General features: G+C 36.7%; 1 protein-coding gene across 2 annotated transcripts in view; it reads left to right on the top strand.

Annotated features, from left to right (window-relative positions):
• The window catches only part of Ift80 (intraflagellar transport 80), a 97,647-nt gene extending 73,703 nt beyond the window's left edge, over window positions 1–23,944 (top strand). For both annotated transcript variants that reach the window (XM_027391769.2, XM_027391770.2), the window contains 9 exons: window positions 1,147–1,310; window positions 4,973–5,037; window positions 7,984–8,119; window positions 8,491–8,638; window positions 10,217–10,388; window positions 11,104–11,193; window positions 11,299–11,471; window positions 20,177–20,300; window positions 23,743–23,944. In XM_027391769.2, the coding sequence (XP_027247570.1) occupies window positions 1,147–1,310; window positions 4,973–5,037; window positions 7,984–8,119; window positions 8,491–8,638; window positions 10,217–10,388; window positions 11,104–11,193; window positions 11,299–11,471; window positions 20,177–20,300; window positions 23,743–23,853 (1,183 nt within the window). In that variant the 3' untranslated portion in view covers window positions 23,854–23,944. The remainder of the gene's footprint in view (window positions 1–1,146; window positions 1,311–4,972; window positions 5,038–7,983; window positions 8,120–8,490; window positions 8,639–10,216; window positions 10,389–11,103; window positions 11,194–11,298; window positions 11,472–20,176; window positions 20,301–23,742) is intronic.

The following is a 23,944-nucleotide window of genomic DNA, read 5'->3' on the forward strand; positions in this document are numbered from 1 at the left end:
TTTAAAAGGTAAGATGCAAGCTATCTAAAGGCTCTATTTCTCAAATGTCTTTATCCCAACAGTTCCAAATAAATTTATATTATTTATAAGTTTATTGAGTATGTTCATAGTTTAAGTATGTGTTAATGGCATAAATAACTATATATGAGGTAACTTAGTAACTGCCTGCCTCTGATCTTATTTATATAGCCAGAGACATTTGCCCATTGAAAGAGTATTTCCTATGAGAAATTTAAAAGCTGATGTCCTATTTATGATAGGAAATGCTTGCAGTGCTAAGCATGGGGGCATTTATGTGTATATGTATGTAGTATGTGTATACACGTGTGCATACATGTATAAATACCTGTGTGTAGGCTAAAGATTGCCATTGAGTGTCTTCCTCTGTTGCTCTCTTATTTATTTGTGTGTGTATGTGGGTGTGTGTGGGTGCATTCATGTCCATGTGCACAATTGTGGGCATGAACGTCTAAGTTCATGCCTGGTACCTTCATTTAATGCTCTCTACTACATACTTTTTTATTATTTCTTTTATTTTTGAGATTATACTATAATTATATCATTTCCCCATTCCCTTTTCTCTCTCCAAACTCCTTCCATCTACTCCTTTATGCTATCTTTTAAATTTATGCTCTTTTTCATTAATTGTTGTTACATGGATATGTGTATGTATGTATATGGTGCTTGTCCCTCAAGCATTCATGAACAGGCACGTGCACACACACACACACACACACACACACACACACACACACACACACACACACACACTCCTAAATACATCTTGTTGTCTGTATAATGTGGAAGATTTTCTAATTGCCTTTTCATGGGGGTTTCCTTCCCAGGAAAAGAAATGAGTTGAGGGCATAATGTAAATGAAATAAAAATTTTAGTAGATAGGCTTGTGATTTTGGACATATTTATTTTCTTCTCTTACCTCTACTTAAAAAACAAAACAAAAAATGAGAAAACAAATCAAAATGGTTCCTTTCAATTTTTTTAATATTTCAGACTTCATCTATATTCTTTTTATAATTGTAGGATTTAGATTTTTCCTCCCAAAGGACAAACTCTTCCTTAATACAAACATGAAAATATAGTATCTTCCTATTTAAAAAAACAAACAAACTTTGTTTCTCTTTTTAGACATTTTCTTCTTGTAGATGGTGGTGGTATCTACTTGCATTCTTATGAAGGGCGCTTCATTTCTTCTCCGAAGTTTCCTGGAATGAGGACAGATATTTTGAATGCACAGACTGTATCCCTGAGTAATGATACTATAGCAATAAAAGACAAAGCTGATGAAAAGAGTAAGTCTATCGTCATAGTGTTTCATGTCAAATTTTCATGAAGTTATAATGCTATGACCTTTTTTTTTTTTTTCTCGAGACAGGGTTTCTCTGTATTGTTTTGGAGCCTATCCTGGAACTCAATAGGTAGACCAGACTGGCCTCAAACTCACAGAGATCTGCCTGCCTCTGCCTCCCAAGTACTGGGATTAAAGGCATGCACCATCAATGCCTGGCATGCTATGACATTTTTATGGACTTTTATTCCCCCCCCTCTTTGTCTTTAAATGTGCATTGGTGTTTTGCCTGCATGTGTGTTTGTGTGAGGATATCAGATCTTGGAGTTAAAGATAGTTATTAGCTGCCGCGTGGGTGCTGGGAGTTGAACCCAGGTCTTCTGGAAGAGCAGTCAGTGCTCTTAACCACTGAGCCATCTCTCCAGCCCTCTTCATCTCTTAATATGTTAGCGTTATATAGAAAAATTATGAATTCCATGATTTGTTCTAACCATGAGTTAAATAAGAACTGAACTTGTCATACTAACAGAACAAATATATGTTGTCTCGGTATCTAAGACCAGTGGTAAATAAATCTTTATGTATTCATAAGAGAATTTTTTTCAAGATTATGGTCCTAAAACAAGTATTAAATTTTGTTTTTAACCTTGTTTAGTACTTCCTTTCTATTCATTTAGTAATATGGTAAATGTTCTTCATTGTGCCACTTTATTTATATGTTTTTCGACTAGAATGTTAAGTTAGTGAAGTAAAAGGAAGGTGTGAATAGTTTTAATTTTACATGTTAAAATCCAGGCCATATTAGTATGTATAAAAACAAATATGTCCAGTGTTTTACCATTGAGGTATCACTATTCCACAGATGAAATTGTCAAGCAGATATTATTGAGTGTAGTACTTTTATTGATATTGGCTGAGTACTTTTCTAGAGTTTAAGATACAGTGGTGATTAAGATAGACAATCCAATAAATAAAATCAAGTCAGTGAACAAATATACAATTAACTGTTGGCTAATGACACATGCTTGGAAGCAAGAATGGCAGTGCGGGCACTCACTACCTGTGGCAGAGCTAGCAAGTAGATAGATTCTAGGGTAGGGAAGATGGACATGTTAAAGGAACTACCAGAAGGCTGTGTCCTTGGGTCAGCATGAACCAGGCAGTAGGAGAGGACAGTGATAGCAAGACCCAGAGTCTCACCCATGCTAGGCACTCTACTGCTGAGTTACACCTCCAGGCCTGTTTACTGTGTTTATTTGTGATAACACTTAACGGGAAATCTCTCCTCTCAAATTGTTAGCTGGTTCACCTCAGGTGCAGTGTTGTACTGAAGAGCTTTAGACCTCACTCATCTTGCATCACTGAAACTTTATATCCATTTCTTTCCTCCTGCTTTTGGCAACCACTATCCTGCATTCTGCTTCTACAAGATTCATTATTTTAGGCACCTCACATTGGTAGAATTATGTAATACTTGTCCTTTGGTGATCACTGTATTTCACCTAGCCTATCTTCCAGATGTGCAGGGCTTTCTTTTCTGTCTTCATTCTTTTCTCAATGATCTCCCTCCCTCCCCCCTCCCTCCGTCTCTCCCTCCCTCCCCTCTGTCCTGGTGTGTGTCGCACATACCGAATTTTCTTTATCTACTGATCAGACTGATTCCATATTATGGTTGTTGTGAATAATGATGCAGTGGCTGTGAGAATGCTAATGTTTCCTTGAGATACTGAAACCAGTGCTTGCCACAAGTGAGATTAATTCCTAGCTCACTTGGAGTTCTATTTATACTTTTCTGAAACTCCTCCATGCTGTTTTCTATGCAGCAATACCATTTTGCATTACTACTAACAACAAGCAGTGTGTGAATATTTTAATTTCCAGTTTTCTCACATCTTCACCGACATTTTTCTCTTTTTGTTGTGGCTTTTATAATAGCCATTCTAACATATGAAGGTGATAAAATGATTTGGAATTTTGAAACGTACAATTTCTTTTCAGAACTGTTAGCCCAAGAAAATGTTTTGTCTTAAAACCAATGCTTGATCTAGAGAAATTATTTAATCTCGAAGTGTCTTCTACATTTCATCATGGGAGCTAATTCTTCTAACTAGCATTTAGGAAAATACGTAGTTGCTAACAGCCGTCGAAGAGAACATTATTTAAATAATTCTAAAATAGTCACCCGGTAGAAAGCAAATATTTTACAAACTGCATCTTATTTACACAAGTTAGCTTTCTCTACCTGAGATAATCAATTACAAGATAGAAAGGTTTATTTATGTTCACAGCATCAGAGACTGCATGGTCACTTGACCCTGTTGCTTTGGGCCTATGGCAAGTCAGAATATTACACTTGGTAGAGCAAAGTCGCTCACTTCATGGTGTCTGGAAGCCGAGAAAGAGTCCCTTGGTTCCCTCCAGAGGCATGCCCTTAACACCAGGCTTCCATCCTTAGACTCCAGCGCCTCTGGTTCTAGGCTGGCAACCAAACTTTTAATTGCTTTGGAGAGCTTTATGATCCAATCCAATCCCTAAGGGTGCTCACTTTTTTTTTTTTCTCTAAGTTAAGTCTAAAAATTAAACTGTTTACTAGAAACATGGAAGGCACAGTTCTGGAACCTTCTTTCAAGAGTTCAGGGAAATTCTCAGACTGAGAACTGGCTGAGCTCCCAAAGTATGTGTCTATAATAAATATAGGTTGTTATGACCTCCGCATAGTTCTGAGGCAAGCCAGTCGATACACTGAAGCTGTGAGCTGGATATTTTACAAGGCTGTAATTTGCAAAAACATTAACGATTTATGGAGCATCTCAATTATTGGCAATCCATTTCCTCCCAAACCTGGTATACTGCTATTTTGTTCAAATCCTGAATACTCAGAATTCATATACCCGCCCCCAAATTGAGGATCCTCATCATAAAATGGCCATCACTTCCCATATCTGTAGCTTGTTTTTCTGACTGAACTTTGAGGGTTTATTACATTGTTTGGCTGGTTAAATCATCAGCCACTCACTTAAACTAGTCTCTAAACCTTTTCTCATCCACAGAAGTCAGAGACCTAAAAGCTCCATCCTATTAATTGCTGCCTGTTTTTTCTGATTGTGAACCCTTATCTGGTAGTAAAGAAAAGCACCCACGAAGAATCTGTTGTTCTAACTAACATAGCAAAGAAACTTATTTTCTGGAAAGCTTAAGGGATTTTGAAGCTCCCAGCCAAGAATCTAGGGTAAATTATTTATTTTACCACAGGAGTGGATAGTAGAAACAACACAAGGTACATTGCCTGGCATTGTGATAGGTAGTTACTTAATGCATATTTTCTTCCATGAATATGATTATTACACAGATTATTATCAGAGATACCATAATATTACATTGCATCCATATTTAGACTTGCCATTGATAGACCTGTGGGCCATTAATCCTTAGTCATTACTAATGCTTTTAATTAGGCAATATGTCAGGAAAAATTTTAGTTCTATTTTCATAAAAAATGTGACCTCATTAATAATTAGAGATTTGGTGCTGCTTATTTTCTGAGCTGATAGAAGTTGTGTGATCCATAAAGTTAAATAATTTTTCCTAAGAATTATGATAGCGCCACTGAAATTTACCAATAATGGTTCTAATATAACACACTAATTTTCTACTATTTTTTTCAAGTAATCTTCCTCTTTGAAGCATCAACTGGAAAACCCTTAGGGGATGGGAAACTTCTTTCTCATAAGGTAATAAACATTTGCTGTGTCTGGAGTAAATGACCACTGTTTAGTTAATTCCATTTTAAAATTAGTAGCTATACTTTAGGGGAGAAAACACGCTAATTTAATATTTAAAAATGAGTGCATACCTGACTTATTTCCTCTAAAAATACCATAGCTTAAGCCTAAGCATAGGGAAAGCCTGAAAGAGGACACTCCCAGGGCACATTAAGTAAATAAATGATGCGATGGGTGTCTGTTGATCAGGCTTTTACTGCTTTTTGATAACATGTTCTAGTTTACTAAACTTTGTAGATAAAAATGCCTTTATTAACTTGTAGGAGTTTTCTTACTGACCTGTCCTTAGCCAGCATTTTCTTTAGGTTTTAAGACTGTAGTTCAGTGACTGTATTAGAGAGGGAAATTATTCTCTATAAAAGTACAAAGCACCCTGAATTGTGATGTGTGTATTGGTTTTGGTTTTTAGTCTTAAATAAAGGAGCACATTGCATTACAGTTATCCTTTTAAACAAGTGATATTTCAGAGCATAAGGGTGTTTATGACATTATTTAACAATTCTAATGAATTGTTTCTTTATTTCTTCCTTTAGTCATTATTTGTTTTATGTTTTTATAACATATAAATTCATGTAAAGCAGAAATGTAAAAAACATTAAAATAGAAAGGTTGAGTCAGGGGAAGAATAGAAGAAAGGATATGTGATAGATAGGGTTTTAGTGGGGGAGTGGTGGGGAGGACGGGAGGGAGAAGGGAACTGGGATTGTCATGTAAAACAATCTTGTTTCTAATTCAAATAAAAAATCTGAAAAAAAAACATTAAAATATGTTGTAAAAAAATCTCTCCCTACCAAACTAATTCTCAGTATTCTACCAGGTAAGTACCACAGTTACTAGTATCTTACATGGCCTTGCGGAGATTTTTAGAGCACAGACAAACAGCACTGTTGTGTCTTCTTTCCTCTGCTTACGAAACAATGTAGCACATAGGTGTGTACCTTTCTGTTTTTCACAAACACCATTTTTGGAGGTCCTTCCATGTCATTACATAATGTTCTTTCTCCCAACACCCATCATAGAACGTAGCATTGTTTGGCAGTATCATTGTATTTAATCTGCCCAGTTGATGGGTGTCTAAGTTTCCAATCTAGCTGGGTGTGGGCCTTCACATCTGTCATCCCAGAGTTGAAGGCTGGCTTGGGCTAGTGAGACCTCCACAGACAGGTGAGAAAAGTTTCTGGTATTTTGCCACCACAGTGTTGCCTTGCATATACTCTGACATTAATTAACACTGACATTAATTCGTCAAATGTTGTGTCAAAGGATTTGATCACTTGTGATTTTTAAGAAGTGCTATCTTCCAAAGAGGCAGTGTCAGTTTGCCTTGCCCCTAGAAGTGAATGTGATGCCTGTTTACCATCATTTTAAATCATGACTATATTTTCCTTCTCAGTAGAATTAAGTACATAAAAAGAAGTAAGTTTCTCAGCTATTGTTGACACCTCAAGGGAGACCTTACCTGCTCTGAGGAGTGGATGGGGGTGGGGTAGGGGGAGGTGGGAGGGAGAGAGAAGGTGGGGGGACTGGGACTAGTATGTAAAAAAATGAAAAAGACAAAAATTTCTCAGCTGTCAAAATAATTTTTTGTAAGAAAGGTTAAAATGAGAATTATTTAATAACATTTGATAAGCATTTGTTTTAGTGTGGTTCAGCTTTTCACTAGAGCACATATCCTAAGAGTAAGAATTTACAATTTCCTAGTTAAGAGTGTGAAGGTAATTTCTTCTATATCTCATAACGTACTCAATGCATGTGGATATAACACAAGAAATGTTAAGTTTCACATGGTGCATGACTGTCTTCCCACATAAGAGGCTGCTGCAGGAAGACTGCCATAAGTTTGAGGCCAGCCTGGGCTGGCTGCATAACTAATATTGGTCCAGCAATTTGAATAAAGGTATATGTTTTGTTTTATTTTAAAAAGTGTTATGTATATAAACCTAGATACAATGATTGATGGTATAATTACGATGCTTGTTGAATCCAGAATTCCTAGCAAAGTCCTCAGACACAGTAGACAATATACAGATCACTTATAGATTGAGCTGAAATGAACCCATACTAAGGTGTTTGAGTTTTAAGAAACTTCATCTTACTAGCTAATATAATTGATTAATTCAATATTTCAGAAATATTCTATTATTATAGAAAAGCAAAGATCTTGAAATTAGAAGTCTAACATAACTTCTGGACATGCTTGTTATTAGATTTTTCTGACTATCCCTCCCACCCCACCCCACCCAAAAAAACCTGAATGACTATGTGTCTCATATGGGAAGTGTAATATCTACATCACATTTTCTGTTTCACCAGAAAGGACATAAAAAAAGAAACCTATAAATTTTAATGTTCTAGGAACATGAGATAGTCCCATGTGTTTCTAAAGTTTACACAACAAACCTTTAAAATACAGGTGTGAGGCAATCTACTTAGAATAAATTTTATAAGAAACCTTGTAATTAACGTAGGCCTCATATGTTACTGTGACTTGTCTTATCCTTTCACATTGTCACTCTGTCAGCTAAGGACAGGGCAAAGGGCAGTGGTTAGAGTATCAATGTAGATGTCTCTATGATATTTTAAGGAACCCCCTTCCCTTCAGTTGCCAGCAAAGTAACTGCACTTCAGTGCTGCTCTTGAGTTAGTAGTTATTAACAACTTAAAATTACTTCATAAGGTGTATTCCTTTGTGGGAACACATCCCATTCTTGGGAGTTATTTTTCACTTTTCTGTAAATCTGTGTTCCTTGGGTTTAAAATAAATAAATAAAATCATTTAGTAGGTAATTGACATTTAATTGATTTATTTGTTGTTACTTTGTTCTGTTTTGTTTTTTTCTGCTCAATACAGCACTAAAATGAATTCAATACTTAACATACTTCTTGAAATTTTAGAATGAAATCTCAGAAATTGCTCTGGATCAAAAAGGACTTACCAATGACAGAAAAATTGCTTTCATTGATAAAAATAGAGACCTCTACATCACCTCAGTGAAACGATTTGGGAAAGAAGAGCAGATTATTAAACTTGGTAAAGTAATTTCCAATCACTTAAAATTTTAATTATCGTCAATTTTCTTAGACTGTCTATCATGTACTAGCTACCTTAATGTTTGAATGAATGTATGAATTTTAGTCTGCATTTTTTCACTACTTAGTAACTCAGTAGCAAATTTTAGTTCTGTGACTAAATCAGCACTGAAACACCTGTCAATTAAAAACAATGGTTTTAGGTAAAACATTAAAGTATTTTTATTTTTCTGAGTTTTTGCATCTGTTATACAGGCAAAAAGTGGATATATACCCAATACATTAATCAGGATATTGCTTGTCAGCTATTTTAAAAATAGATTCTAATATCTATTGACACTAATGGACCATGACTATTCGTTTTCAATTAAGGAACCATGGTGCATACATTGGCATGGTGTGATTCATGCAATATCCTTTGTGGACTTCAAGATACCCGATTCACAGTGTGGTATTACCCCAATACCATTTATGTGGACAGAGAAATTTTGCCGAAAACATTGTACGAAAGAGATGCAAGGTAATGTTGTGTTGTACAGGATTCTTTCTGTGTTGTAAGTAGAGCTCTAATTGTCATGATTTTTTTCTGGGTGTATTTTTTAAAGTTTAATCAGACTCAACTGAGTAAATTGGCCAGCTAAAGCTGGTTTGTTAAGATTTAAGTGATGGAGTCAAGTTGAAAATAAAACATGAACTACTTATTCACCTTTTATAAACGAGTACAGTTTTCAAGCTTAATCCTGTTTAATGATAGCTCAGTGTGAGTTCTTCAGTGTGATTTAGTGATTTCTACACCACAATCTTAATTTTTCACCAGTATAAAACTTTGTGACCACTACTCAGCATACAGATTTTCATTGATTTTTAAGAATCCCAGGAATGTGTATGTTTCCTCAGTTGAATTTTTGGGTGATGTTAAAGATAGATTAAATGATAGTTCTTGAAAAGCTCTAAAAGAAAACAAAACTTATATGTGTCAGCAAAATTGTTCCTAAATTGTCAAGAGAAAAATTTCTTATTTTTCACAAACTAGCAAGTTAGGTTTCTTAGGTCGCAGCTTACCTTGGTTTTCAAATCTGTTTTGAATTTATTTTTAGTGTTTAAGCTCACAACTGTAATAAAACTAGAAAAGCACCAAAATAAAAGTTTATTTAAAAAAGTATTTATAAATTAGCTAGATATGGTGGTATAAACTTTTAATCCCAGCACTCTGGGGGCAATGACAGGAGGATCTCTGTGAGTTCTACGTCAGTCTGGGCTACAGAGTGAGCTCAGGCCCTGCAGGACTACACAGTAGACTCTGTCTTAGGAAAACAACAGTAAAAAGTATTGCTAATGTCATTGAAAGGTGTCAGCCTCCTTACTTAAAGTTCTTCTATTTTTACTATGAGAAAATAATTTTTGTAATTCACCTTAATTTTTTAAACCATTTTCCCTTTAAATATTTTCAAAGTCAGTAACTAAATTATTTTTCAGAATTTATCTTAAGATTCAAGAAAAGAGATGTTAGTCAGCTTTTTGTTGCTATAAGAGTACTTGAGACAGACAGCTTGTAAAAAAGCAAATGGAAATTTTGGGCAAGGCTTCTGAGGTTCTAGTCCATGATCAAATGGCCCCATTGCTTTTAGGCCTGTATACATATAGTGTATATGGCAGGAGTGAGTAGTGGAGCAAAACTGCTCCCTCAAGGCTGGGAAGGGGATGAGTGACAGGACCTGGGTCCCTGGGATAGCCTCACAGGCAGTGTCCTGCTCCCTGAGCAGATCTCACTGGGCTCTACCTCTAACAGACTCCTCAGGGAAATAAACTTTTCCCACAGGGATCCAAACAGTCACAAAAGCTAACTGCAGGTGCTATTAGGGAAGTAATCAAATATGGAGTAACTTTTGCCACTTTAAATTGTTGGTATATTTTGCTTCAAGTTTCTATCTATCATCTACATGTTACATTAAAACATTGATTTGAAAATATATTCTGTTTGGAGTTAAATGGGGGGTGAATTTGAAGATTGTCTATGTTAGAGTTATTTCCCAAATTTCATACATACAAAAATTATGCATAATATAGCTTTAAGTTTTCCTTTGTTTGTTTTCAACAGTGAATACAGTAAAAACCCCCACATAGTGAGTTTTGTTGGAAATCAGGTGACTATAAGAAGAGCTGATGGCTCCCTGGTACACGTCAGCATATCCCCATACCCTGCCATCCTCCATGAGTATGTGAGCAGCTCAAAATGGGAAGATGCTGTAAGGCTCTGCCGATTTGTTAAGGTACTGTGCATGCTGTGTATATGGTAGTACATATACGTAAGAGACCCCACAAATTCTACCAGGGAACTCCTGCAGCTGACAAACACCTTCAGTGAAGTGGCTGGATACAAGATTAACTCAAAAAAATCAGTAGCCCTCCTATATACAGACGATAAAAGAGCAAAGAAAGAAATCAAAGAAACATCACCCTTTACAATAACCACAAATAGCATAAAATACCTTGGGTAACTCTAACCAAACAAGTGAAAGACCTGTATGACAAGAACTTTAAGTTTTTGAAGAAAGAAATTTGAAAAAGATACCAGAAAATGGAAAGATCTCCTATGCTCTTGGACAGGTAGGATCAACATAGTAAAAAATGATGATAATGTTTTTAAATAGAGACCCATAGTAAAAAAAAAAAAAAAAAAAAAAAATTTTTTTTTTTTTGGAAAGGGTCTTAGCCCCATCTGGCCGTGAACTTGCTGTGTAGGCTAGACTGGCCTTGAACTCACAGAGATCTGCTTGCCACTGCCTCCCAAGTGCTGAGATTAAAAGTGTGCTACCATGCCTGGATTCTATATAACTTCTTTCTTATTAGTTTTTTTCAATGCCATGTTTCATAATTTTTATTGGTAAATTAATAACTCAATTGTATCACCATTAGAATTCAAACTACTGCTTATAGGTAGTTTGGCTACCTACTAAACACACCTACTCTCATATTTCACTTTAGGAGCAAAGCATGTGGGCTTGCCTAGCAGCTATGGCAGTTGCTAATCGAGATATGATTACTGCCGAAATAGCTTATGCTGCAATTGGTGAAGTAAGTAAATCATGTTTGTGTATATGCACATGAGTTTTTCTTAACATAATTTTATTATACTTATATTATTACTGACTTTTGATATGTTTCTCTTCCTTTTTTTAGATTGATAAAGTTCGATACATCAATGCTATAAAAGATCTTCCATCTAAAGAGTCAAAAATGGCCCACATATTAATGTTTAGTGGGAACATACAAGAGGCTGAGACAGTACTTCTCCAGGGTGGCCTCATTTATCAAGCAATCCAGATCAACATTAATCTCTATAACTGGGAAAGGTAATAACCCTTCCACAGTTCCAAGACCCTTTTGACATTGTGTGTTCTCTCTGCAACTTAGATAATTATAGTTTCTGGCATATTTAATAGTTTTCTAATGCTACAAGAGAATTTGTTCATTTTATATTTGTGAGTATTCTATCTGGTGGATCTTAATATTTTCAAGCCTAGAAAATGTCATTTGTGGAAATTAATGCTTTGTCTGAACTTTTAATTGATAGAAGTTGGGGTCTGAAGAAGAGTCGTAAGATGCCTCCCAAATTTATAATATTAGTACTAGAAAAACGGTGATGGAGGATTTCTTATTGGTTTGTCTTATTGGTTGATAAATAAAACACTGATTGGCCAGGCAAGATGATAGGTAGGACTAGGAGACAAGGAGGATTCTGGGAAGTGTAGGCAGAGAGGAATTGTCGTGTGATTTGGTTAGCTCAGTCGATAGATCATGGGACTCTTAATACCAGGATCGTGGGTTTGTGCTCCACGTTAGGCACCAGATATAGGTGTGGAAATCAGGATGCTTGACAAGTAAGATGAAGTAGAGTTTATTTGGAGAAAGTAACTTACACAGGAAACAAGTGACTGTTGTGCACTCCTGCTCCAAGGATGCAGACCCTGCCACTCGGATGCTCTCTGCAATCTGAAGAAGGGGCTTTTCCAGCCCTAATTCAGTCCTTTCAACCAGTTTTGTCTGCACCTGTGACCACACCCATTTGGTGTGGTCATCGCTACAGGTGTGGGGGTGAGTATCTGTTTTACTATGAAGCAGTACTATGAATAGATTTGGGAGAGAAGATAGTGTACCCCATGTTAGCTAAGTTGAACTTGAAAGACATATTACGAGCTAGGTAGTTATAATCAATTGAGGGCTTGAAGTTGTAAGATTGGAAGTAGACCTGTAGACTGAGAACAAGAACAGATAGAATTGACTGGAGATGCATAGAGTGATGATCTCTACTATACTTGTGGGTAGATGAAAGAGAAACCTGACAGATGATCCCAGAAATCAGAGAAGGAGAACCAAGGGCTAGAGGGGTTGGTGTGCTGAGAGGAACAGAGAAAGGTTTATGGTAAGGAGTGCTCAGAAGCAGCCTTCACCCCTGCTGAGGAAGTGCCAGCTGCTCTTTGCCACATACTAGGTGCCTCCTATCACTCCCTTAGATATGTGTCTCACAGTGAACAAAATTGTGTTACTCTGTGACCCAGAAATTACTTTATTATGAAACATACTTTTACATGTCCAAAATGTCTTTTATGGACTTGTTTTTCTCTGGACTCAAAAAATAACCCACATGTCCCTTTCCTTTTATTGAAAATAGATTCTTTTATCCCATAATATATCCTGATTAATAGTTTCCCCTCCCCTACTCCTCCTGGTTCCTCCCCACCTCCCCTCTTATCTGGAGCCACTCCCTTACTGTCTCTCATTAGAAAAGTACAGGCTTCTATGAGATAGTATTACAATATAACAAAGTAAAATATAATAAAATAAAACAAAGACTAACACATTAGAATTGAACAAATATAAATGGAGCCTGAGAAAGCACAAGAAACAGAGACCCACACATTCTCACACTCAGGAATTCCATAAAACACTAAACTGGAAGCCATAATATATACACAGAGGACCTGGTGTAGACCCATGCAGGCCCTGTGCATGCTGCTTCAGACTCTGTGAGTTCATGTGAGCTTTGCTGATGTTTATTTAGAGGGCCTTGTTCTCTTGATGTCCTCCATCTCCTCTGGCTCTTACACTCTTTCTGTCTTCTCGTCCATGGGATTCTGTGAGCTCTGTGAAGGGATTTGATTGAGACATCCCATTTAGAACTGAATGTTCCAAGGCTTCTCACTTTCTGCATAAGGTATGGCTGTGGATCTCTGTATTTGTTTCCATCTGCTGCAGGAGGAAGCCTCTCTGAGGATGGCTGAACAAGGCACTGATCTAAGTATAGCAGAGTATCATTAGGAGTCATGTTATCACTATGTTTTTCTTTTCTTTTTTAGACCAGTAATACTTGGTTTTATCCTAGGTGCCTGGGCTATTTAACCTCTGGTTCTTGGTCACCCAAGCAGTGTTGGGTATAGGCTCCATTTCGTGGAGTGGGCTTTAAGTAAAATCAGTTATTGGTTGGTTACTACCACAAGCTTTGTCTTACAGGCAGGATACCATTGTAGATCAAATAATAACCCACATATTTTTCAACTACTAGGATTCATAACTCTCTCAGACTATAAACTCTGTTGCTATTCCATCTTCACATTTCCCTCAAATAGAAGCAACAAAATGTATTTTGTTAATTTTTTGATTAATATACCATAATCTGTTTATACTCTCATGCTATAACCATATATATAATTCAGCTGCTGTACCTTTGTACTTTATTTACATGAGTTTGTTACTATCGTATAGTGTATTGAAGATCAGGAAAGATGTTGATTCTAGAAGAATGAGTAACCCATTTAAATTGTAGAGTAATTAGTTTGGAAAAAGATAGGATATGAGTAATATTATTGAACTGTATTAAATAACTTAATAGAACATTAGAATTCTGTAAAAATATGGAAAGCTGGTATTTAAAATATTCTTTCAACTTATTTTTTTGGTAGGGGAACAGTTGATATGTTTTTGCTATTTAGCCTATTCTTGCCTCAAGCTCACAGTGACCCTCCAAGAAGCAACCTCTGGGGAGAAAGTGGTGTGTGTGTGTGTGTGTCTGTGTGTTTAGATAAAGGAGTTTATTTGGATTATATTTCCAAGTTACAGTTCATCATTTTGGAGAAGTGAAGGGAGAAACTTACGATCTGTTATTTCATCCATAGTCCAGAGCAAAGTGAAAAAAGACACCTTGCTTACTTGCTTGCTACTGTTCATGCTCAGCCAGCTTTCTTCACCTTTCTACAGTTCAGGCCCAGCCCATAAAACGGTGCTGTACACATCCAGGATCAGTCTTTCTACCTCAGCTAACAATTAAGAAAATACCTGACACACATGCCCACAGCCAACCTAATACATAGACTATTCCTCAATTAAAACTCTTCCAGGGTGATTCTAGACTGTCTCAAGTTGACAGCTAAATAAAGCACAGTGATCTTTTCAAAAAGATTTATTTTTACTTCACACATATTTCTAATTTTTCTTGGGACTGGGCAGGTGGTCATTCTCATAAACAAAGTCTTCTGTAGTTGAGATGGACTATCCAATGATGGTTTAAAAGTGCTTAGTATTGTGTATATAAAAGGCAAGGCTATTAGGGCATAAATGTACTCATTTACTTTTAGCAGCAGAAAAAGTCCATACTTTTGTGGAGCATTGTGCAGGTCCAAACTCTACTTTGTGGTGGATTATTTGTTTTGTGGGGAGTATGTGGTAATGGTTTATCTGTACAAAAATCTTTTTTTAAAGATTCATTTATTTATGTGTATGAGTGTTATATCTGCATGTACACATTTATTCCAGAAGAGGGCATCAGATCCCATTTTAGATGATTGTTCACCACCATGTGGTTGCTGGGAATTGAACTCAGGACCTCTGGAAGAGTATCCAGTGCTCTTAACTCCTGAGCCCTTTTTCCAGCCTATGTACAAAAATCTTGGTTGTTTCATTCAAATTGCCTTTGTCAAGGTCATAAAGCCCTATAGGGAGTGGGATTTACAGGTGTGAAGTTCAAGGGTGCTCCTAGACTTTGAACTAAAATGTTTAATATAGTATGAGGCCATGGGTTAATACTACAGAGGGAGTAGAGGACAGTCAGCTCTACTGAATGCCCACATTTTAGGGTTGGCTTAAAAAGAGGATTCAATTGGGACTAGGAGGACAACTCACTTAGGAAAGTGCTTGCCACTCACATGTGTAAGGACCTGAGTCTGGATTCCAACCACCCACATAAAAAGCTGGGTACAGCAGCATGTCAGTAATCACAGTGCTGGGGAGGTAGAGAGGAAGGGTCCCTGGGGTTTGCTGGTGAGCCAGTTTAGCTGAATTGGTAAGCTCCATGTTCAGTGGGAAACCCTATGTTAAAAAAGTAGGGTAGAGTGACAGATGAGTGCTCAGACCTAAGAAGATATTTATAACATTCCCTCCAAGGCGTCATCTCAGGAGAGGGAGCAGAAAATGTAAGAACCAGAAGAGAGGAGAACTGCTTCTAAAGGCTGTCTTCTGGGCATGGCAGTCACCGTAAACTTGAACTCACAGTAGCTCTGGTTATCTGCTCAAAATTAGCCCTGTCAGCAATCAGTTATGGCTAGGGAGGGGTTCCTGTGGCCATACCTCTACTTGCTCTAATAAGGTTACTGAAACATTCTGGGATATGGGGAGCCATTGAATAATTCTCTACCCATGGTAACACAGAGGACCCTGGTTAAACTTAGTGGGTTGATAAACACACACACAAAGATATAAATGTGGGAAAGAGATTTGTAGGAGGGATGACAGGGATGGGAAGGAGAAGAGAGTGGAAGATGAGAATAATAAGAATGCATTTTTATACATGTTTGAAAATGTCAAAGAACAAAATTAATTCATTTAAAAAAGTGGAGAGCAATTGAGGATTACATCCAGTATCACCTTCTGACCTATACACACACACACACACACACACACACACACACACACACACACACACACACACGACTATGCTTGGGACTAGCTCTTTATTTGTAGAATGCTTGCCTAGTATATGCAAGGGAGAAAAAGAGTTTCAGCAAAATACATCAGGAGGAACCAAAAAGATGAAATTGAAAAAATGCTTGTTATGGGAAAGCACATAAAAAATATTGTGATGAACACCATCAGTAAGCTTCAACACTGATCAGTTTTTGTAGTTTCCCTACCCTCCCTTCTCTTATCACTTATTTTAAGAGAAACTACAATTATCACATTTTATCTGTATTTAAACATTTCTAAAAGATTTTAGTAGCCATAATACTATGATCATACTTAAAAATGACCAGCAATAATATATAGTGTTCTTATTTCTTTGTTATCTAATAAGTGTTTTATGGTTTGCATGGAGACCCAAAAAAGACCCATATGTTGTGAGTAGTTGGTATGTTCTTAGATAGGTTCTGTTTCTTTTTGTGTTTGCTTATAATTTCCCCATTGAAGAAACTGGACCTTTAGAATTTCCTATCATCTCGATATTGTTGATTACATCTTTTTGGTGACTTTCTCCTGATTTAGCTACAAATTGGTCATGAATCTAGACCCTTATAGGTTTAATTGGGGGATGGAGGAGGGAGACTAAATACTGTAGCTGGTGATATGTGTATTTCTATAATGTCTGGATCATATGTGGTTTTTGAATATTAGCAAGTGTTGTTCATTACTAGATCTCTTAATTTTTGAATGATAGAAGAAAGTGTTGGATGACACATTAGATTACTTTTGAGGTCCCTGAATTCTACCTCTGTTGAGAACATGTAGAAGGGGCTGGGCTTTAATTCATTCATGTGTTACTCTGCTTGAGAAACATGCTCTTACTGGTTGTGCATCTGTATTTTGTATCAGAATTTGGAGATTGCCTGCACCCTAGTAGAATGAAGAGCCTAAAGACTTGTGGGTAGGCAGTTTAGCTGTTTGGTGTGTACTTTGGACATTGAGTGTTAATGTTCACTGAGAAGCTGAAGTTAGGAGAGGAAGAAATGAAAGCTTCAGGTAACCACATTGATCCTGTGTATAAGTGTTAATAAAATAATTTCTAATTGTCTAACAGTTATATAAAGTGCTTTTGATTCATTCAAGTTATGCAAAAGATCATATTTAGAAGTTATCATATCTTTTTATATAACTTCTTCCTATTTAAAATACATGGACTTATTCCAGCCCTAGAATCTAATGTCACATTTGTTTGGTTGCCAAACCATTTTAAAACTAGAGACACACTGTTCCCAAAGCCCTTATATAATTTGAAGTAAGTTCCCTCCTAAATGTGGTAGAGAAACATTTTTTACCCAGTGTGTATGCATTTAGAGAATACTTAAAATAGCATGTATGTAAATGTTTACTTTTAGCCATTACTCTTCAAATAATTAATGCATGTTTTATTATTATAATAATGACAGTAGTATAGAGAATACTGAGGACCTAACCTCTGAATACAAGATTAGGCATCACATTGTCTTTTCTGTATAACTAGATGTATTGATGCTTGCATACCAAATTACTTCCTTAGAATTTTTGAAAAGCCCCAGTGCAGAATGGCTGCCTATGTATGCCTGCTTTCACTTTTGCAGGCAAGATGTCCCAGCCGATCACCTGCTGTAAGGGGCCAGTAGTGTGATTCACCAGAGTCTTCACTGACACACAGCCCACCAGGATGAGAGGCTTGGGTAGATAAAGGGCTGGAAGGAATAGGGCATCTTGACTACCACTGCTCATCTTAGAGCTTCTGTTACTTCATTGTTGCCTTTAATTTTCATTCAATCCCCATATGCTTGGTTCATTGTTCTCTGAAAGACTTAAAGTTGCAAAAAAAAAAAAAAAAAAATGAGAGAACTGTGGGAGTCCATGTCAGTCAATGTCCTATTGCTGTCAAGAGATACCATAACCACAGCAACTCCTATAAAAGAAAGCATGTAATTGGGTCTTGCTTACAATTCAAAAGGTTCATTTCATCATGGTGGGGAATATGGTGCAGGAGACATGGTGCAGGAAAAATAGCTGAAAGTTCATCCAGATCCACAGGCAGTACAAGAGCGAGCCACTGGGTTTGGGTTGGACTCGTGAAATCTCAAAGCCCATCTGCAGTGACACACTTCCTCCAACAAGACCTTACCTACTTCAACAAGACCACACCTCCTGATTCTTTCAATAGTGCCAGTCTCTGGTGATCAAGCATTCAAATCTGTGAGCCTATGAGGGCCATTCTCATTCAAACCACCACAGTAATATATAGCATATGTTGACGTGTTAATCTGTTTTATAAGAAATCATGTTTCATTATTTTGGCATTCCCATTTGTGATATTACTGAGTTACATTCATATTTTCTTATTGTCTTTGAGAACTTCCTAAATTGCCTATCAACTGTTAAAACACACAGTATCATTCAAAATGTTTTAAAATTGTAAAACTTCAGTGTGTGTGTGTGTGTGTGTGAGAGAGAGAGAGAGAGAGAGAGACAGAGAGAGAGAGACAGAGAGAGAGAGACAGAGAGAGAGACAGAGAGAAACAGAGAGAGAGAGAGAGAGAGAGAGAGAGAGAAAGAGAGAGAGATGTGGGGGGAGGAGTATACTTACTACAGTACAAACATGGAGGTCAGAGAACCAGTTTGTGAAATTGGTTCTCTCTCTTCACCTTTGTGTTGATTCCTGGGATGGAACACAGGTTGTCAGATTTGCATGGCCAGTACCTTTCCTTGCTGAGATACCTTTCTGGCCCTAAAAATTCTTTTGAAAGATATTATTTAGTTTGACTAATACTGAAGAATCACAAGTTATAAAATATTAATGTTCAGTTTTATCTAAAATAACAGATCAATAATAGTTGCATTAGATAAATCATAGTTGTTCTGTTCATGTCATGGCATAGTAGAAAGCATGAGAACTTGATAATTGATGCACTTTTGACTACTTTGGTGACTGTCACCCATGCCTTAAAGAAAAGATGACAGTAAAAAATATAGAGACACATGCTCCACTTGGCTTTTCTTGACTCAAGTCCTGTGAGTCATGCACAGGATTTTGATGAGGCTGAGGTCCCAGTCAAACTTACATGGAAGCCTGGGCTGAGATAATCTGTCCATCTTCTTGCAGGTTGTCACCAGGGTAAACATGTCTCTTTAGTATGATGCTACTGGTTTTGTTGTTGTTTGTAATTCTCCTTGTATTTAAATAAAGGCTTATTTTTAAAGTGGCATAGTTTTATAAATACATTGAATTATAAAATTTCAATGGCTTCCTAACATTTTCTTTAAATTTTTAAAATTTAATCAATTGATTTGTACACATGTGCATGTGTGGAGGTCAGAAGACAACTTGGGGAAGTTGTTTTTTTCCATCATGTTGGTCCTTTGAATTAAACTTAGGTCATTGGGTTTGGTGGCAAGTACCTTTACCTGCTAAGAACCTAGGCATCCTAGCATCCCATTTTCCCAGATTCAAATAGTAATAGTATTTGTCATACTGGTTTAATATTATTTTTTAATTGTATGAGATTTTAAATTTGATATAGTAATATCACTTTTTAATTCCATAAGTTTATTGTAGATTCATAAAATGTCAGGTTTTTGCTTTTCATGACTTACCAAAATTTTGCTGAGTGTTTTTCATACATGTACTCTGCAGTCTTCACTAAAGGAAATGAAAACATAATCTCCCTTCAGAAACTGTATACAGTAGAGTAGAGTCTATAGTACACTTCATAAATAGTGTTAGCCTATAGTATGTAAAAAATGGCATAGCCAGGGATAATGCACTGTATTAAATATGTAAGGTCTTATCTACATGGGTTTGATTACAAAAACTAATAAGGTATTCTCTAAATAAAAAAATGGCATAGCATTTCTATGCTGTATTCATACAAAAGTAGCTGGTCAGCAAGAGGGTCATGTCTCATCTGGGCTTTAAAAAAATACATAGATTGCTAAAGCAAAAAATGACTTTCCAGACCGTAGGGTAAGCAGAACAGTCATTTGTCCTACCTCTAATTTCAAAACTCTGTTGTTTAGACAGGGTGAAACTGATAATCTGTGTAATTTCTCATTCTAGGGCACTGGAGTTGGCTGTGAAATACAAAACCCATGTTGATACAGTTCTTGCTTATCGTCAAAAATTTTTGGAGACATTTGGTAAACAGGAAACTAATAAACGATATTTGCAATATGCAGAAGGTGTAAGTATTGAACCGTGTTTTATAGTAGTATGTATGCTTTAAATAAAACAGTAGTTTTATGACAAAAGCTGCATGATTCATACTCTAATTTCTAAAGTCATTATTTTTTTCTCTTGTCATTTTATTTTGTGACTTTGATTGTAGTCTTACTTTTTCCTAAGCTCTTGGTTGCTTTTTGTTTATTTGTTAATGGGGTCTTACCCCGTAGTCTAAGCTAACTCGGAGCTCACTATCTAGTTCAAGATGGCATCTAACTTGATGGACCTTTTCTGCCTCAATTTCCTGAACAATTACAAGCATGAGTCTTCAGTCCTGGTGGTTTTTGTTTTTTTTCCTAGATGCTTTACACCACTCTCCTTTTTTATTGTAACTCACCTCAGTTTTTCCTGATAACTTGTCTTGAGGTTGTGTGTTATTTGATATTTTTAGATAGTGTAGATGTCTAAGAAGAAAGGTAGCTCTTAAATTTGTTTTCCTCATTTGAGAAAACACACACACAAAATACAGCCCTTCCTTCAGTGAACTTTTAGTTTATTTGTAAAATATTTTTTATTTTAAATTATGTATCTATGTGTATCTGTATGAGTTTGTGCTTGTGAGTGCAATGCCTGCAGAGGACTGAAGAGGGCATCAGATCCCCTGGAGCTGGCATTACAGGCAGCTGTGAGTGGTCCCACATGAGTGCTAGGAACCAAACTTACATCTTCTTCAAGAGTATCAGGTGCCACTGAGCCATCTCCAGCTCAAAATTACATTTTAAATAGCAAAAAATTAGCATCCTTATCTTCTTTTTCTTGGTCTATGTAATATTTAGCAATTGCTAAAGCTTAATACCTCAGTTGTAAGTGATAGCTCAGCCTGAGCAACAGGGTTTACTATGTGTTTCTTTCTTCACACTATGCAACAGGTTACTTTGATTCCCTTTGGTATTCTAGTCTGTTTTTCTTCCTCATAGATGCCGTTTGAAAGTTAACAAACACAACAACAAAATCACAAAACAGTAATTTTAAAAGAAAAAAAAATGTTACTTAAAACTTTCTGAGTATTGCTATTAAGGTTAACCCTAGAAAAGTAGCTTACATGACTGACATCTGCTTGCTGATGTATCATTTGGGTCTATAGACTTGTCATAATCTATCATCCATATTTATCTGTTTTGCTGAAATTATGGCCATATATACTATTTCAGAACTAGAACTGCCTAAGTATGTCATTAACAGCATGAGAAACCACCAATGGAAGGATAGTTTGGTTCTCTGCCCATTTTATACCAGAACACAGAATAGAAATTCTGCTTTACTGAAGACAATTTTTTTAAAAAAACATTTATTATTATTATTATTATTATTATTATTATTATTAATTGTGTGTGTGTTTGTGCAAGTGCTTGTACAAACCCCTGGAGCTGCAGTTGTGGATGGCTGTAGTCATGTGATGTGGGTGCTGGGAACTGAACTCCAATCTTCGCCAGTGCAGAAAGCTCTCTTATCTGCTGAGCCACCTCTCCATCCTCCTAAATTCACCTCTACGTGGCATCACCCATCAGCTTTCCTTCTGCCTCAGGCTAACCTCATGCCTGATTGCCTTTTATTCTCTGTTAAGCAGCCCATCTTTACTAAGAGTAGGCAAGCTGGGTGCTGGATAGAGCCATTAGATACGGATTTTTAAATGCTTTTATATGACTAAGAATTGACTAGGGCTCAAAATGAGAAGTTCCAAATAATTTGCACTTCCTACAGTAGAAAGAATGGCTTTTGATGTAAAAGTCACTTGCAACTGTCTGAGAACAAGCACCTTTTTCTAGAACACACTGTTAATAATATTCTTATTTAGAACTAAATTATCTGTAGAACACAGTCCTAGAACTGTGAAATGAAGCAGTCGGCTTCTGCAGGAGACAATCCATGGATGCACTTCGTTTACATTTCAACAAGTACACCTAATAATGGCATGTGTTCAGTTGACCGACTGACTGCTACTGCCACACTGCAACAGGTGTGAGGGCATAGTTGTATTGTCACTAACTAGAGAAACAAATGTAAGCTAATTTAAGCCTGGAAGAAGGCCACGGCAGTCAGTAAAGTTTTTCTTCCTCTTTTTTATAAATGTTTTGTTAGACGTGGAAATATGTGCATTGTCATTTAAAAATATCAAGTTGTGGCCTGATTGAAAGTCAGTCTTTCAATAATCTAATATTTGCTCTGCTTTTTAGCGGCTGTCATTTGATTCTTAGTACAGACAGTTATCTTCGAGGCTAAAAGAAATTCTATTAATTATTAATCAGCCTATCTTATTTATTATAGATAAATATGTGCAATTATTTTTAAGGTCATCAAAATATCAACAAATTACTTATTGGAAATTTAGACATAGCATATTGGAATAAAAAAGAACCAAATGATTCAATCCACTACTAGCATGAAGGTAGGCAGTTCAACTAAGATTAAGCTAATTTCCAAGTTTCTTCACATGAATCTGTTTAGGCAGCAGGAACTGCTTTGGTCTGGTTTCATGCTGTTTTCACCTATGTGGACATAAAAGCCTCTTCATTTCTGACCCCAAGTCTTAGAGCTTTGGGTCCATTTCATAATTTAAGCTTAGTCTAGGACCCAATTTTTCCCAAGGCTTGCCTCAGAGGACACACATTCCTAAATTAATGATTTCCAGATTTGTTTAACAGTAGATTCCTGAAGAAATAAATATTTCTAAAGAAATTGCTCGTAGCACTCAGGGGCAGAGGAGACCTTTCCCAGCGTCAAGTCTAAGGATCTTAGAAAGGGATAGATAAGTCTAGGGGGCTAGGGTAGACTTGCCCTCATCATAGGTAAAAGAAAATCAAACAGATATAAATCTTTTCTTATTTTCATGTGTCTCCCAGTCTTTCCTGTCCTCTGCTTCCTCTGATGGATTTCATCAGTTGGTGACTACTACATCCTTCTGTCACTTTAAGAGTAGTTGCAATGGAGCCATTTGTGAAACAACATTCCCTTGTCTTTTCTTGCATCTGGGCTCCTTCTGGGAAACTCACCTTATATGATGTCCAAAGCAGAGCTGATGCAAGCACAGCCTAGTTGCTGCCCTGCCCAGTTTGCTTTTGTTGGGAGCAGAGCAGAGAGCAGAGCAGAGCAAAGCGGCTTCTTGACATTGTTCCTAAGTTCTTGTGCAGAATCCTGAGGCTCTGTGGACTGTTTCCATGTGCTTTGTAAATAGCTGCACAGAATTTTGGTCTTCCCCATCACAGTATGAGTCTTCCTTGTGCTTTGGAATCGCTCTCTTGATCTTAAAGGGGGCTCATGGGTTTTCAGCATTACATCCCATTAACTTCTCATTAATACCGTCCCTCTCTCCATTTTGGAAGTAATATATTTTGTTAACTCTTGGTGACTTTGGATTAAATGAAACATAGGATATAAGCACGACTCTCTTTTCCTTTCTGTTGTAGCTCCAAATAGACTGGGAGAAAATCAAAGCCAAAATTGAGATGGAAATTACTAAAGAACGTGACCGATCAACCAGCAGCCACTCTGTCAAGAACTTGGGCTTAAAGCACTAAATGCCACACTGACCTCTAAACTAGTTCAGAGTAACCAAAGATGTGCATGTTTTGTTTGCTTTTAAAAAAAAAAAAAAAGGCATGATTTTAA

Source organism: Cricetulus griseus, assembly GCF_003668045.3.
Source record: "Cricetulus griseus strain 17A/GY chromosome 1 unlocalized genomic scaffold, alternate assembly CriGri-PICRH-1.0 chr1_0, whole genome shotgun sequence".
Classification (NCBI taxonomy): Eukaryota; Metazoa; Chordata; class Mammalia; order Rodentia; family Cricetidae; genus Cricetulus; species Cricetulus griseus.